The following is a 16,037-nucleotide window of genomic DNA, read 5'->3' as shown; positions in this document are numbered from 1 at the left end:
AGTAACCCGTGGCTGCAACATCGCTTCGCGCTCTCCACGCGAACTGCACCATTTCCTTAGGCTGTCCCTATGCGACATCGGGGTTCATCTAAAATAGAGGCTGTAATCTTCTCTACAGTTGAGTGAACAGCAGGTTGGCAATATGCTAATATAAGTTAGTCAATATAGTATTAATTATCAGCTTAGATATTTTCCAAGTGTTCTGTCACCTCCCAGAATGAACTTTATTGCAGTATTCAGACCAATGTTTCTCTAAATTATGCACCTGAGGTAGTCAGCATTGTAAAAAAAAAAAAAATAATGCAAAAGAAAGACTTACAACACTATTTTAAGAGATAAAAGGAGAAATTTTAGTTAAAATATTTTACAATAAAATAATTATGATTATAAATCTCTTTAGTTAAATATATACACATTACACGGTATTCTAAAAAGAATGAACTTATTAAAGTTTCAAGCGGGTCTAACGCACAGATTCACCACTTTGTCAGCTTAGACTGCAATGTCAGTTTAACATTCGTAAATGGCCGTGTCAGACTAATGGCATTGTTTTGTGCAAAACTAAAAAAATTATGAAAAACAAATCTCCAAATCCTTCCATTCCCACAGTAAATAGATAGAAAAGGTAGTTTACACATACACACACTTACACACACAAACTCTGATTGCATACAGAGGTTAGAATGACCAGCACTAAAATAACCCCCATCTCTACAAAATAATTAATTTCTTGAATTGATGTAGTTTTTGAAAATTACAAATGTTAAGTGCTAGCAAATTGTGCTTTTAGGCAGCCACGTGGCCGATAAGGTAGATGTTGTCGTAAAGGTGCCCTACAAAATCTTCACTAATATTCTGTGCAGCTCGTCGTGTATTTCGGATGAATTCCCTCTTTGACATTTTGTTCTTCACGTGAGGGCTTGTGAGATCAATGGAAAGGAGAATCAAAGAGTAACACAGTACGTAAACTGCATCTAGACAGGAGAGAATAAATAAAATTAAAAAAAAATTAAAAAGGAAACCGTGATCATTATTGTTCCCTGTCCAAGAACCTTTATGGTCTTCATCATCTGGGTTTATAATTTCATATATATATATATATATACACACACACACATACATAACAACTCAAAAGGGTATCCCAGTGAAATAAAATTTAATACAGCAACTTTCCAAGTAATAATGTCAGCACATTGCCAAATGAGTATTTACAAATCTCTTCATATTTCGATGTTATCCCAAAGTCACCCAGGGCTTTATGCGCATCATTTAAACAGATTTTAGAAGTTCTTGTAAACTAAGGCCAACGTCCTGCTGTAGCTTATCTTTAAGTATGTAAGCAGTCCCACTGCCGAAACCCGGCTCCCCCTCAATTAGAACTGCTCGTTAACTTGAGGGAGGCCCAACATCCCCTCTCTTTTCTGCAGGACTGTCCACAGGGTAAAACGTTAAGTGCGCAAGTCTTTGCAAGAGGGAACTTAGAGACACTACAGAGCTTAAGCACCGACAAAAGCGAAGGAAAGACAACACGAAAATAAACCCCGCTTATCAGCTAGGTCTAAGAAAAGAATCTGTATGTTACTTTTAGGTTTTTTTCAACCCGAGTGGGATGGTGCCTGGATCCTGAACCCTCCCAAGCCACGGCTGTTCTTTCAGAAATACGTGTTTAGGTGCTGATTTTAAAACGACCATGAACAACAGCATCATCCAGAAAGAAACAATCCACTAAATCAAAGCTCTTTTTTTGCTTACCAGGGCTAAGGCCGAGCTCTCTCATCAGATCAGGGTTACACGCGCAGAATCGGTGGGAGAACTTTGTAATGAGAGTCTCCAGGTACTCCCCACGCTCCTCGGGAGCGTGAATGTGTCTGAAGAACTCTCTCAGTGCATTTGGCAAGAACTGGTTTCGGAAGTTGTGCAGCGTCACAAGGTCATCCAAAACATCTCGCCTGGTAGAATATAAAATCCCACATCGTTAGAGAAGTTTCTTTTAACCTTTTAAATATGAAAACGCAGGTTTTAAAAATAAAAAGGAAAGCTTTAGAATAGCTTATGAGCTTTGTTTTTGCTGCAAGACAAATAATCACTAATGGCACAAAGGTAATAGAAACACACGTTCTTCAGACACAATAGTAGCCAAAAACTATAAAAATATACATTAATCAGAATTCTAAGTTTCTTTATGTGTCTATTCAATTATAGTCTACACAGAAGCTTCGCTTCCTTTAAACTGCCTGACAAAGCCATTAAAAAGGACAGTAAAGGGAACAGATTCACGTGTGCCACACATTTTGGTGCCTAAGTAGAAGCTGTTACAGGAGCATCTTGTTAAGACCAGGCTCAGAAAAACGCTTTAAAGTCTAAGTCCCTCAGGGTGCGATGCTCTGCCACCAAACGCAGAAACATCTAAGGGATTCAGACTAGTCTACATGAACAGATGTGCAAGAGACATCTGAAGGACATTTGGAAGCAAATGTGAAGTGAACCAAGGAATGTTCTCGTGTGTTTACTCTTTCTATTAAACATTTCAGTACTAAAAGGGGAGTTTCAACATTTAGAACCCTCATTTTTATTTTTTTAGTGCCTGATTACACTGTTTATGAAGGGAAGACGAATGGCAGTAGGGATTGCTACTATTAACTTGTAATCTCATGCGTTAAATGGTTTTGTAATTTTTTCTATTGCCAAAAAAAAATGATAATCTGAAGTTCTACAGCCCAGGGCTGTCAGTGGTGATAGCACTAAGGAATGACTCCTTTTATTCCTTTAGTGGTACAGGAGGATGGGATGCAGGAGAGGATTCCTGCTAGCAGCGCTGCTGTCCCTCTGCTCTTCCTATTTAGGTCGTTATTACTCTCCTCCTCTCTCAACTTGGCTTGACCGTGTTGGTGCTCCTCTCTCCTGACACTGCTCTACCCCAACCTGAAGGTATCCTGGAGGGCGAGAGAAAGCGTTGTGGAGGCAGAAGAGGATGCTCGAGCAGGGAGAAGGCTCCCTGCTGCAGCTCGTGCCATCTCCCATAGGATGCTCTACAGCACCCTAGGAGGTGGCTGCGACCTCCGTTTGAGAAAGATCAACCAAGTGATGATTAGATGATTCAACATTAGTTAAAACGCTACAATCACTTGGTAAAGCGATAATTGCTTTTTCTGATTAACACCCATACAAGATAGGAAAAAAAAAGAAGCAGCAAAATATCTATGAAATCTGAATAACATACAGCACAAAGATTATCCCGAGCACTGTAACTTCACTGTAACTTCAAACCAATTTATGCCCAGAACAGCAAAAATGCAGAAAAAGCACAGATGTGAGACTGACTAGTTATAGGTGGTATTTTCAGGGGTTCTCATAAAGGGTGATAGTCACATAAATACTTGAACTGAGTACGTGCTCAGATTCAGCAGCAGCATTACTTAGTTGCATTTTCTTGCATTTTTACCTCTTCAAAATTACATCAATACAAGCAAAGTATTGTTGAACGGTGCTGTACACTGAAAACGAAGAGGAAATGTCTCAAGAGAAATTCAAATTACCTTTCATCAAGGTAGATTCTCAGCTTCTTCCAATTTAGCGTTCTTGTGCAAAAGATGAACTTCGCTATTTCTTTCGGCGAATCGTCTAGTATGCCCTTGGACATAAAGTAGTTGACTCCCTGAGATAAAATACAGGTACGTATAAATATGTTTAATCTTCATCATGTGTTTAGGAACAAGTATCGTACTTGGCAACGTAGGAACATAATCCTACTAAATTAGTTGGTTTGTTTTTCAGAATAATTCCTCTTCCTCAAAACCACATTTCAACATGCACAATACACTCTAAAAGTATAAATCAAATGCAAAGAAACAGCTTATTGTTATGGTTGAGATTTTACATATACTCATAGGAGGAAATTTAAAATTATGAACCCCATCACAAACATGATGGTTCTTTAATAATTTCTTTACAGTGTAGGCTAGTATTTTGGTTTTCATACTTTATAATAGTCTTTAAAATGCTGCGGGGACCATAACTTTCAATTTCGTAACTTTTGTAATTAAGAAAATCTTAGCCATAATGTGTTTAGTCTTTAATATCTTCCATTAAAACACTAATGCTCTCACATGGATACGATGTACCACATTCAAATAGATGCATTAAATGCATTTGTTTAAATGTGTAATAATGCAAATAAACACAAGCACGCTGATTTCAAAGCAGAGGTAAATATCAACATATATAAATATGCATACACATAAATAAAAACACTGTGTCTAACACACAAAAAAAAGTTTAAAAAGATAGGACAATTGTGTGTATTTTATATTCCTATTACAATTTCAAGAATTTTCCACACTTTGCCAAGCACAGATTTCTTACAGAATACAGAAGCCAAATTTCATTTTAAAATATTTCAGTGATATTCTGGATTCTTTCTGTTCACTGAAGCATCCCAAAGCATAAAACTATTTTCCTTGTGACCTCAGAAATCAAACCCAAGCTAACGGATTTTAAAAAAGTTCATGTTTTTCAACAACAAAAATCTAAACCTGAGAATAACTAAGCAACTAGTTTCAACTCAATCTGTCGGGGGCTGGGAGTGGCTCTGAGCTCTCGTTCCAGAGAAGTGTCAAAATACTTAAGTCCAGTAGCTCTTGGCTACACCATAACGTCCAAATACTGCAAAACGTGTAGGACAGTGCACTTCTGCATAGGATAATGTACCGAGGCCACAACCTAAATCACCTTTAAAATACTTCTGAAACAGTTTTTCATTAATCTCCTGCTACCAGACTTCACAATATTCTGCAAGTCTGCCCTTTGAGTTTACGTTACCTCTATAAAGATGTAGGGGCCACCTGTCATTCAGTGCATAAACTAACTTCCCAGTGCTCTTCAGTTTTGCTTAAAAAAGAAATAAAGGACTGAGTGCAGGTTTGGAGAGTTGTTTTATGAAGTGGATTGGTAAAGCAAAGTTTCCGTTAACACCCAGCAAAAAAAAATTAGAATATATGCTTAAGATATCCATAACACGAGTGAAATGCCAACAAACATCTGTAACGTTATCTAGCTGGTTTTACCAGTCCATAATTTTTGCTTATATATTTATAGAAAATAGCAGTTAATCAGCATTTATTTTTTTGTTAAATTAATGTTTTATAAAATAAATAAAGTTACAAAGGTTTTATACAGGTAAGACAAAAAAAAAAACCAACCCCCTGGCAATTTTAGGTCCTGTTTTTAAGAAGACTCTTTATTTAGGACCTTAATGAAACATGTATTGCACTATAAGCTGGCAGTTAATTCCAAATTAGATCATATTTAAGTTTGTTCATAATATAGACGGACAACACAAGGTTAAGTACTTTATTGAATTAGAGCTAAACAGGAAACTAAAAACGGGAGACCAAAATGAACATCAACTGCCCATTAATTCCTCAAGTATTCTGGCACCTGATAGAAGACCAGCAGCAGAACCTCTCCTTTGCATATATCCTGACTTAATGAGATTTCTGCACTTGCTTCAGTGATTAGTATCTGCTTAAGGTAATACAAACTGACGCCTGGTGAGAAGTCTACATAGCATTCCTGCTGCAATTATTTAACAACACACCCAAAAACCACCTGGCAGGCCATAGATGAGGCAGCCTGAAAATAACCTTTTTTTGAGACAGACAATGGGCTGGTTTCTCTCTGACAGTAAATGCCGCAACTTCTTTCATGCGCTTGATTTCAACTCAAGGTAGGATCTTCACCTGACAGACTACCAAGCCTTTGCAAAGCATTTTTATTCCCTGTCTCTAATTCCCTTTCTCTCTCCCCGCCCCCACGCCTAATGCTTGACAACCTCTTTCTCTGTGACTGCAGCCTCGTTACTCATTTTCCCCATCTTCTTCACAAATAAACAGGATATAAATAAAATATACTTCAGCACATGCCACCATTTTTAGTGGCTTTTTATTTCCCCCTAAGCAACCACAAATACTTTGCAGCAATAGAAACCTGATTTCTCTGTAAAATTCTTAAATTTTGGCTCACAGCAAATCAAATTTATTTATGGCATTGTCATCGAATCTGCTTTTTCTAACACGGTAAACACTGCCTTGAATTCCTCTCGGAACCTGCACTTCAAATAAATCCCTTTTGGTAGCTAAAATGGTCGCCTGTGGCAGGTATACTAACTGCAATAAGTAGCCCTACACGCTACTGAAGTCTAGGCTGAGATTATTTATCGGTCGTCTGGTGGTTCTCTTAGGAAAGATTTGTCTGAAGGCAGATCTTACCACTGAATTTCAGACAGCTCTGGATAAAATCTTAATGTATGAAAGTGTTGGTGTAAATTATATATGCAAATAACAATCATAACTATAGACTAATTATAACAACAAAAGCCACTCGTTGTATTTCAACATGCTATTTTTGACAAGTGTTCCTTTCTTCCCAGTCACAGGACGCTTGTTTTACCAACCTATTCTGTTACAGCCCTGACACTCCTCGCTCCATTTCCACCTGTTCCCAAGAGCTTTTCCATTCATTTAATCCACACGGGAGAGCCAAAACCGTAAAATTTTCTTTTTTAGTATTGGTTTCATTTCTGCATTGATTTCTTTCCCTTCTAAGAGTACTTTCAGAGCTTTTCAGTACCACAGTCAATATTAAACCTTTTGTAGTTGCCTCTGACATCTGTTTAGATATGCGTACAAATCAAACCCCACATATTCCAAGTTAATGGCACAGATATTTTAGAATCAGTATTTTTCTACATATATACGTGATTTCTCTTCTTAATATTTAAACGGAATTGTTTGCAAAGTCACAGTTGGGAGACAATTAAGATTTTTACCTAATGCGCATTTAAAAGAAATGCAGGAAAATAAATGACAAATACACTTGTCAATAAAGACAAATTTCACTTAATATTTGAAATTTCGAATTTCACATAAATGGTTGTACAAAAGGTGACTAAGGAAATCACTAGTAGCATATTAACATTTTTAGGCGATTCATAATTCTACGAGTTACATGCTTTTACATTTTGGTAGGATTACATAGGTATCAACACAAAATGCTCATTTTTTTTCTAGCCTGTATTGTATTAAAAAAAGACCATTTTGATCATCAACCAAATTAAACCACTCTTAAACAAAAGCTGATGAAATACAGGAATTCAAGTTTAAATACTAGCTCAGTTATTGAGATAAATTCTTTGGGGGCAGCGACTGTCATTTTATTCTGTACGTACAGTATCCGGCATAGTAGGGCCTCAATTTCTAATTGGGGCTTTTAGGTAACACTAACTTTATCAGTAAATAATAATTAGACATGTATGGTACTACTATTCCCATTTTTCGAGGGAAATGCAGTATGTTAATATATTTCATGGTGTATCTTCTGGAACAAAATGAGCACTACTGATGTTTTTTCTAATTTTTTTCTAATATTGCTAACAGAAGTTTTTAAGATTCTTTTCCTAAGTTATTAATCAAGTCATTTGGTGACAAATGTGGACACGATACAAAACACATTTCAAACAGTGTCTTTTTCACTGTATGTCTTTAAGATACATTCTCAGTGATACGCGCTTATGATGGCAGAAATCACAAGTAGAACATAGAAATATTTTCATGTTGCTTAGAATCCATAACTAATAATTTACAAGATTAAAGTTTTCTGGCTTTAATAGTGTTTTCAAAAGGTTTCAGCTGTCTGGTCCATTCCAACGTTTTAGATAGATCACACAAAAGAACTTCCCTCTACAACATACACATACTTTTAATATCCTTAGGACAGATAAATCAATGCATCTCAAAATTGTCTTGCTTAGTATATCACTTTGAAATAGTTTGCTTAGAAATACACAGCATGGTAAATATTCCATCCTCTAAAGAGCATCTATAATTACAAGTCAGGTAAGGTAGCTTTATGCAAGTGGTTAACAATTAATTTATAATCAAGAGAAGGTCAGAAAACTGACCTCCCTGGCCAAAAGTATGGGCAGTTGGTAACGAATGAGACCATCAGAAGAGCGGAAAGTGCTTAGTATAAGCACTGTCTTACTGTACTTTATTGTTATTATGCTATGTAAAGGAAATCCTGACCTTATTAAACTCTCAGAATTTCAGTCCAGTCCAGATTCCAATAGATCCATAAAAATAAATGCTATTAAACAGAATCAGTCAGAATCATTACCATAGGAATAAAACAACAGTTAGATCATTTTTCCTAACCAAAGGATTCTGTTTTTCACCTTAAGTTCCAATTTTAACTACATAGCATAGCTCCATGTAATAAACTTGACAAAATATTTTGTAGGAGTTAGAAACAGCATACAAAACAGTGGGAAATAACTTCTGGTTGCTTACAAATTCTGAGTCATAAGCGTATGAGATATGAAATGAGCACTGCAGGAGAAACGCTTCACATACACCATACGCTCTTTAGAATAAAATACAGCAGAGACCACGTAGGCAGATTAAACAACATAATATTCATATTCAAGTGTTAACACTAACACTAAATCACCCCCTTTCCCCAAAGGAACAAAAACGAAGTTCCAAAATCTTGGCTACAATGGTGCTGCCATAGGAAAAAAACAAAACAAACAAAAAAAGTAATGAGAAACCAAACATGCAGTGGCGTATTTTTTTCTCAGATTACGTGTAATGTGATTAGGCACATCCTTTCAGCAGAATGTGAGCCCCTGCTATGAATTAGGCAAGCTCATGCACACAACCAATACATGAAGTTACGGCAGATATCACAACACCATGCACACAACAATGGCTAACCAGAGAATCCTACCACAAAGTGTGTAGATGCTCTTCCCTACCCCGTGAGCCACCGCTAGCTCTGGAGCTGTTGCTGTGGAGCCTGGTTACCCATTTTCATGACATGGGACGTGTCCTTTGGAGAATCTTGCTCCTGTGGCTGTAAGTATTCCTATTTTTACAGTAATTTGATCAGGTCTGTTATCAAATGTAAAGCAGAGTTTGGCAGGAAATTCGAGACGCAATTTGTAATAGTGGAATGTCATATCATAAATTTCAGTCACAGTGTCCTTATAAGAATAATTCTGCCAATATCACAGTGGTAAACAAGAAAAGCAATGGTATTTGTGAATTCTCCTGGAACTCAGGCCCTGAGTGATTCCTGCCAGGCTATGGTGCTCCACAGGGAGAGAGGAACAGAAGCCCTTAGGAGATACGCTGAGGTTCTCGTCTCTCACTAGGCCTGAAGCAGACGGTTTGTACTACTATTGTACAATATAACCATGATGAACCCAGAAGAAGTAAGTGTCGCACAATAAATTTAATATCTAATTTAGGTATACTGTAAAGTAGCTCTAATTTGCAGATCTTAAGTTCCTTTAAAAATAACAAAACTTTTATTCAGTGCCTTTTGTGATGGCTCCAAATGCTTTAAACCTACCAAGACTACTTTAAATTACGTTGGAATATAACAACATATTATTAACTAAGACAGTAAGTGAAAAACTACATTAAAACAAATTGGAAGACAAAGAAAAATCTGGGTGGACAAAGCTATTACCAATTAAAACCTAATATATTCTTGAAAACACATTTAAGTTACCTAAGTATTGTGTTTCATTTGAAAAGCTTTACATTTATTACTAAATTCACTAAAATCCTGCTGAAAATCCATGCTAATCACTCCAGAGGCAAGGTGCTGATTCTGATGTTTCAGCACTGCACATCACAGTTCAAGTCAGAGCTCTACCAGAGAAATTACAAAATACTGTAATTTGCGACTAACAAAAGAAGTGGGTTTCTTTATCAAGCAGAATATGAGATAAAGCAAGAATTTAAACAAAAATCACATTATTGTAATGATTCACAAGACTGCTTTATTTATTTCACCCGTGGCCGCGAGTTCATGTTTTCTGTATATCAGCAGAGCGAACTGTCGGCTCCTAGAACTGTATCTTTTCATGTCTCTCAATCCTTTTCCTACTTCGGATTTATTCAATTACCACTTCCTTGTGTATGTATAAATAACTCAGGAAGTTAATGCTACTTTTCGTTCAGTACCGTGTACCGTCTTGTGCTAGGAAACATGGAGCAGGAGTCTGGTTTTGTACACAAAAGACTCTCTCTTGGGCGTTAACTGCATATCTCCCAGGCAAAAGCTGTCTACTCTCAAACTCTCTTCTTCTTTGAAAGGTGACAGAATGAAAGCAGAAACTGACTTTCCAGTTAGTTAAAATAATTAATAAATGGAAACCTTTTAGTTTGACATGGGGTATTTTTTGAAAATAAATATTTGTTGTCTTCATACAGTATGAAGATAGATTATGCATAAAAACCATCCACAGAAACCAAATCATACTGATCATTAGGACAGTTCAGCAGTACATCTTTTTCATAATATTTCAAGATTTGCTCCTTGAGAGTGGACATATGTAAAAATCCCTTACAAGAAACCATAACTGTCATAGAATTAATTGGTGTTATTTTATACCTCATCCTGCTTTAACTGAAGTGGGATCAAACTCATACTCCGCAGAAGCATTTTAGCATTTTAATTTATGTGAGCATATTATTGTCCTTTTTAAATTCACCATTGTCTCTTTGGTTAGGATCTCTGCCTCGTTCCTAAGTCAATACGTGGTTACGAATTTCTGGCATCCGTAGGTCAGACCGCTGTACAAAGCAATTAAGAGGCAAGCCATGTAAATGATGTGCACAGGTGGCATATGCAAAAAAAGATCAGGATAGGGCTGTAACTGGGTATTAACCATTCCTACAGTAAAACAAACACCTATTAAAACTTGGCTTTTAATATGGCTATAATTATAAAACAACAATCACAATTATTTTAACTGTTTATAACAACAGTTCACTTACCTCATCAGGGTTGGCATTAAAGGTGAGACTGCCCTCATCTAGCTGCATATACAATTTTCTAAAAGAAAATCCTAGAGGTGGATTCTTATTGTATATAGAACAGTGACCCCAAGTGGATTTGCACAACCTATGAAAACAGAATTAGTCTCTTATCAAAATTCTTTTCTGCATTTCATGTATTTTACATAAGCAAAATGCAATCAACAGTGCAAAGCCAAATACTCAAACTACAGGAAAAGTTAGATCCAGGTTGCTCGTAACACTTAGTTTATAAGCGTTTTGCATGTGCATTGCTAAAGTCTTCATTTATATGATTATCGTTTTCTTCTCATGCGGGTTTTGATGTATTTGAGTGCTATCTCGAAACATATCCCAGTAGGTGGCATTGTAACGACATCCACACAGCTGAGACCTCTGGCACTCCTGGCATCTGAACACTGGGTAACTGGGACAAGTTGTTCTCCTGCAGCAGTACAACAGGATAAAAAATTGTGTTTTTCTTGTGCCCCAGCAGTGCAGTGAGTGGGACACCACAACGGCACAAATGATGCCGTTAACTCACTGCTTTCCCTGTCTGTCCTCTTCCACCTGACTGTCCGTTTTCCAGTCTTCACCAGTCGTAATTATTCGATCCAGCCCCATCCCTCTGTATCTCCCATCACTTCTCAGTTTCTTTCCCTTCTATCCCACCCTGATTCCCTGTCTCAGTTTCATCAGTCTCCTTGATGACACCATCTGAAATTCCCTTGACCTTGCTCTTTCTAAGCACTCCGATTGTTACCTAGATTCCTTATAGAACTGGTAGCTCTGCTTCAACACATCTGTGTTGAAAATAATTAGGCCCAACGCTTAGGACCCAGCAGGCAGCCACTGAAGACATGGGAGAGACGTGGGTCCTACCTGGACTGAGTTCAGAACTGCAGCCACAGGACCTGCCAATGCCTAAACTCAAACACATCGGATACGTGTGGAATATTGAAAACTAAGATGTCTACAGAGATTATGCAATTTGGGATTTTTATTAATTTGCTAAATCAGGACACATTTTCACTATAAAAGTGTATACTTTGAACTGACTATTTGGGAAGATCTCACTGAAAATGACTGAGCTATTTCCCAAGATGAACTCTGAGGAAAATATGTTATTTTTTTCCCCCTGTATGTTAAGAATATATACTGAATACAAGTAAGAAGCTCTAGTATTCAAGCTTTGGCCCAGGGAATTTATTTGTATTTACTGTGGTTTTTATACCCAGAACTGAGTACATTACAACGCATACTCAACTGCCAAGCTATCTGATATACATCAACTTAGCAGGATCTTCACTAGAATTCCTGTGTCCTGCCAAGGCAACCGTGCCCAACAGCAGAACAATTGTGATTAAGAAGTTACAACTGCACTATGCTATTGCTGAGTTCACGAAGCATAATAGGAAGGGAGGCTGCTTAATTCAAATGCAGAGAGGCAAAGAAATAGATGAGGAAGGAAGAGACGTAGAGCACAATGAAAGCAAAAGAAACAGGACCTGTACAACCACCCAACTATTACAGCAATACTGCTCACTGTCTGCTAAGTTAAGGGGTAAAGAATATGTTGTGAAAGAAGATACAAGTTCCGCTGGTTGTCTACTCTAAAAATAAGTATGATTTCATGAGTCTTTCCTAATGTGGTAAAACACCAATTACCAAAGAAAATTACTGCCTGGACAAACTAAATCTGTATATGTTATATATAAATGTGTTTCCACTTGACACATTTGAGGAGCTGACCTTTTCCCCTTCCATCACCATCTTCGAAAAACAATACACTTAATTTGCTCTGAGACAAATACAGCAGATGAGTTCTCATCCCTTTCTGCCTGGAGCTTCAGCTGAACAGGTTTGCTTGCTCAAGCCAGATATTCATTTGAAGTTCAGAGAAGTAATAATACAAACATTTGAGATGTGCTTTGAGCTAATACAAAAGTGAAAACAAGTCCTTGGGTTTTTTCCCCATGATATATCAAACAGGTGTGTATTTACACACATACACACTCGTACCAAGCACACTTGTGTATGTAGTAATCTCAACTAATATCTGACAGTAATTAGAAATCCAGAATAACACATTTTTAACTATATTCATGTCAAATCCCATTTAACTTAGGAAACCTTTGCTAAGGTTATAATGACAAAAAACACATGTTGAGAGAACTTTAAAATCTAATAATTATTTTTACTATGTCCAGGTGATACTTTTTTTTTTGCTTACCCTTGCCAGAGAAGCTCATCATTAGCAAGATCCTGCCAGACGCACGAAGCTAGACAGAGATCAGTTGCATTCAGGTATGACAAAATGGTAAAACTAAGCTCTGGTGGCAGCATTTCCAGGTTAATGAATCCTTCTTGTTCTTTAGATTTTCTTGTCTTCAACAGGTGGTAGATGTCGATGCCTCCTTGGGCTTGTTTGCGATGGCTTGTACTGGGAACGTTGTTAGTAGCTATCCTCCTACCATGTTCTCTGGTCAGGTAGCCTTGTCCGTCGTATCCTTGGTGTTGTAGTTGCTGGTTCCTAGCAACTCTCCAGAGTCCCTGACCCATCTGCGAGCCTGCTGGACATAAAATCCAAATTAAATGTTGACAGCTACTTATAAATACTTGTAAGACACGCTGGAAAAAGAAAATTGTAGGACTGACTTGAATAGAAAAAAAAAGTGAGTTTTATCAAAGTTACGCTGATGATGTAATCTGTTTCTAATGGAGCAACTGAATAAGTACTGGATAAAAAAACCCATAAAAAAACCTTGAAGTTTTTTTCAAAAATTTCTATGCAAAATTAACAACAACACTCTGCAAGCAGTACGAAATGTATCTATGTCCTATGCAAGTTAAGAAGCCTTAACCATCAGAACATTTGGAATTATTATCTTCAGTCTTTAATATAAATAACTTATCTGGAGTCAGTTAAGCACTGTAACATGTAAGGAGAAATGAAAATGTCCTAAGTAGTGGGCAGCACACAAAATTAGGCTGTGACTGACATTAAGACATAGCTTAGTGACTTCAATGATAATGCCTTAAGGATTCAGTTTCTTGTTTCTGAACACCCAAAATATCTTGTCAAGCTTTCCTGCACAGCAGCATAAAAGCTTCATGATAAGGCTTCTGTATCTTACTTATCACTGTGCTTGTTATTTTTTGTCAAACTTTGCTGCAGATAGTAATAAAAGAACATATCCTGAACGTTAGACAGTTATCAAGAATTCTGAATGCCACAACTCAAATTTCAGGAACTGTCTGTATTTACCAAGGGGGAAAATCAAAGTACAATAAATCATATTAATTCAGTATAGGAATGTCATCTTAAACCCATCACAGGTAGTGTATATATGGTGATCTATCTTATTTTTCAACCTTTGCTGTGATGACAGATCACTAAAGTGATCATACTTGGAATCTGCAGGTTTGCGATGCTGACTTCAATAAAGAAACCCTTACGGCCTGGTCTGATAGGATTTCACATGTATTTGAAATTATTTATATTCTGTTAGCACAGGGAATTAAAAATGGGCTTTAAAACTGTTAAAGGTTAGACATGAATGGAAATTGTTCTACATAAGCAGAAAGAAGCAAGCCATGGATGCAATGAGTGATTATAGGACAAAAATGGAGAAATTACAGAAATTACAGGGAAAAAAAAAAAAAGCATAATCGAGGTGGTAGTAGACCAAAGCCAGGTTCAGGTGGCTGCTGAAGCAGTTATCTGCATAAGCGTCCATTCAGGGGACGTTCAGGAATTAATTTCTAGATAAGGCCACAGTTGAGAAGAAACTGTAGTCATATGCATTATATTCAATTTATCTACATACAAGATTTTACATAGATTCATCATTATTTTTATTCTCATTTCTTGTATAGTTATATATTTGGCTTAATTTTTTTTATCATACGGAGGCAGGTTAAACAATGATCAACTGCTATAATTATCAGTTTTTTTAAAAAAAGCTTACTGAGTCATGCCATAAATAGGATATACAATTGGCTGCAGGAATGTATGCATAAAGAAGGTATTCTCATTTTCTTGAGACCAGCATAAAATTTTTAAAAGTCCTTAGGACTACCGGTAAAGTTGCTTCACAAGAGAAAGTTATACCACATTTAAAAAGTGGCAAGACAAGGATGAGCAATTAGATGAAACAGGTAATTCATGCTGGCATTTGCAAGTAATTTATGAAACTTCTGGATGTAGATAAAGCGTATTTCTTCACAAGATGAAGAACTCTGCCTTTATTTTTCATCATCTAGCTAGATGTAAGTAAGAGGTAGCAACTTTTTTTAAAGAGATATTCCCACAGCTGCAGTTGCTCAGTGCCACCTTTTTTTTTTTAGCACCAAGCTAAAAACGAGTTTGTGTGTGTAGGCAGTAACAGCCACAGGCTGGAAGGAGGAGAGGAGACTGTCCTAAAGGATGAAAAAAGCAGATAAGGAATATTCCTGAGCAAATACAACATTTCAAAAGGGGCTTTATCACTGCACTGGAGGATTTGATTAAGATAAAGTTCCCATTTTGCCAGGCACTGTATGCAAGGTTGTTAATTACTGAAGTACAGTACTTAGTAAACTGATATCTCCAAATATATTGAGAGGCTTCAACCAATTCTTGACCTTACCCCTGTGGGTAAACTGAACGCTGCCAACAAAGCATTACACTTTCAAATATGGAGATGCCAAATTTAGAGGCTGCGTTCACTCTCAGAAGATATCAGATGATCCTGAATGACGTAATAATAATGATCTCTCAATTCAACTATGTAAGAAAATCTAAGGTTTTGAAAGATGTAAATTTATACATACACTTGTAACTCAAATAGAATTTGCACACTTTCTCAGTAAAAATGAAAATAAAATCTGCCTGAAAATACAGCATTGACTCTAAACAAAATGACAAAATAGCCAAACAGCAAAATACCAGTTTCAGGGACAGAGAGAACCAGGAGTAAAACCAGCTTGTAATTCCTCATCATTATTTCGAGTCCTTAATCACTAAAACAATAGAAATCAGCAACAAAAAATATGACAATGTTGCAGTATTAAACCTGACATTTTACAAAAGATGAAATGAGAGAACCTATTCTACGTAAACTGTGTATGTCAAGTAGAGAGAAATGGAAGTTCTGTTAAACGTAGAAATCTCTTTGTTGAAGTAACTTT

General features: G+C 36.8%; 1 protein-coding gene across 4 annotated transcripts in view; it reads right to left on the bottom strand.

The window, feature by feature from the left end:
• Positions 1 to 200: 200 nt before the first annotated feature.
• The window catches only part of FBXO8 (F-box protein 8), an 18,001-nt gene continuing 2,164 nt past the window's right edge, over positions 201 to 16,037 (bottom strand). For 2 of the 4 annotated variants that reach the window (XM_074588452.1, XM_074588453.1), the window contains exons 2-6: positions 13,099 to 13,435; positions 10,848 to 10,974; positions 3,537 to 3,655; positions 1,753 to 1,949; positions 201 to 974 (exon numbers count right to left, since the gene is read on the bottom strand). In XM_074588452.1, the coding sequence (XP_074444553.1) occupies positions 787 to 974; positions 1,753 to 1,949; positions 3,537 to 3,655; positions 10,848 to 10,974; positions 13,099 to 13,427 (960 nt within the window). In that variant the 5' untranslated portion in view covers positions 13,428 to 13,435 and the 3' untranslated portion in view covers positions 201 to 786. Of the gene's footprint in view, positions 975 to 1,752; positions 1,950 to 3,536; positions 3,656 to 10,847; positions 10,975 to 13,098; positions 13,439 to 16,037 lie in introns of all 4 variants that reach the window. The other 2 variants (XM_074588454.1, XM_074588455.1) reach the window with 1 other exon arrangement.

Source organism: Larus michahellis, chromosome 5, assembly GCF_964199755.1.
Source record: "Larus michahellis chromosome 5, bLarMic1.1, whole genome shotgun sequence".
NCBI classification, from domain to species: domain Eukaryota; kingdom Metazoa; phylum Chordata; class Aves; order Charadriiformes; family Laridae; genus Larus; species Larus michahellis.
Note: the sequence above shows the minus strand (reverse complement) of the source record. Positions and strands in the feature narration are given on the sequence as shown.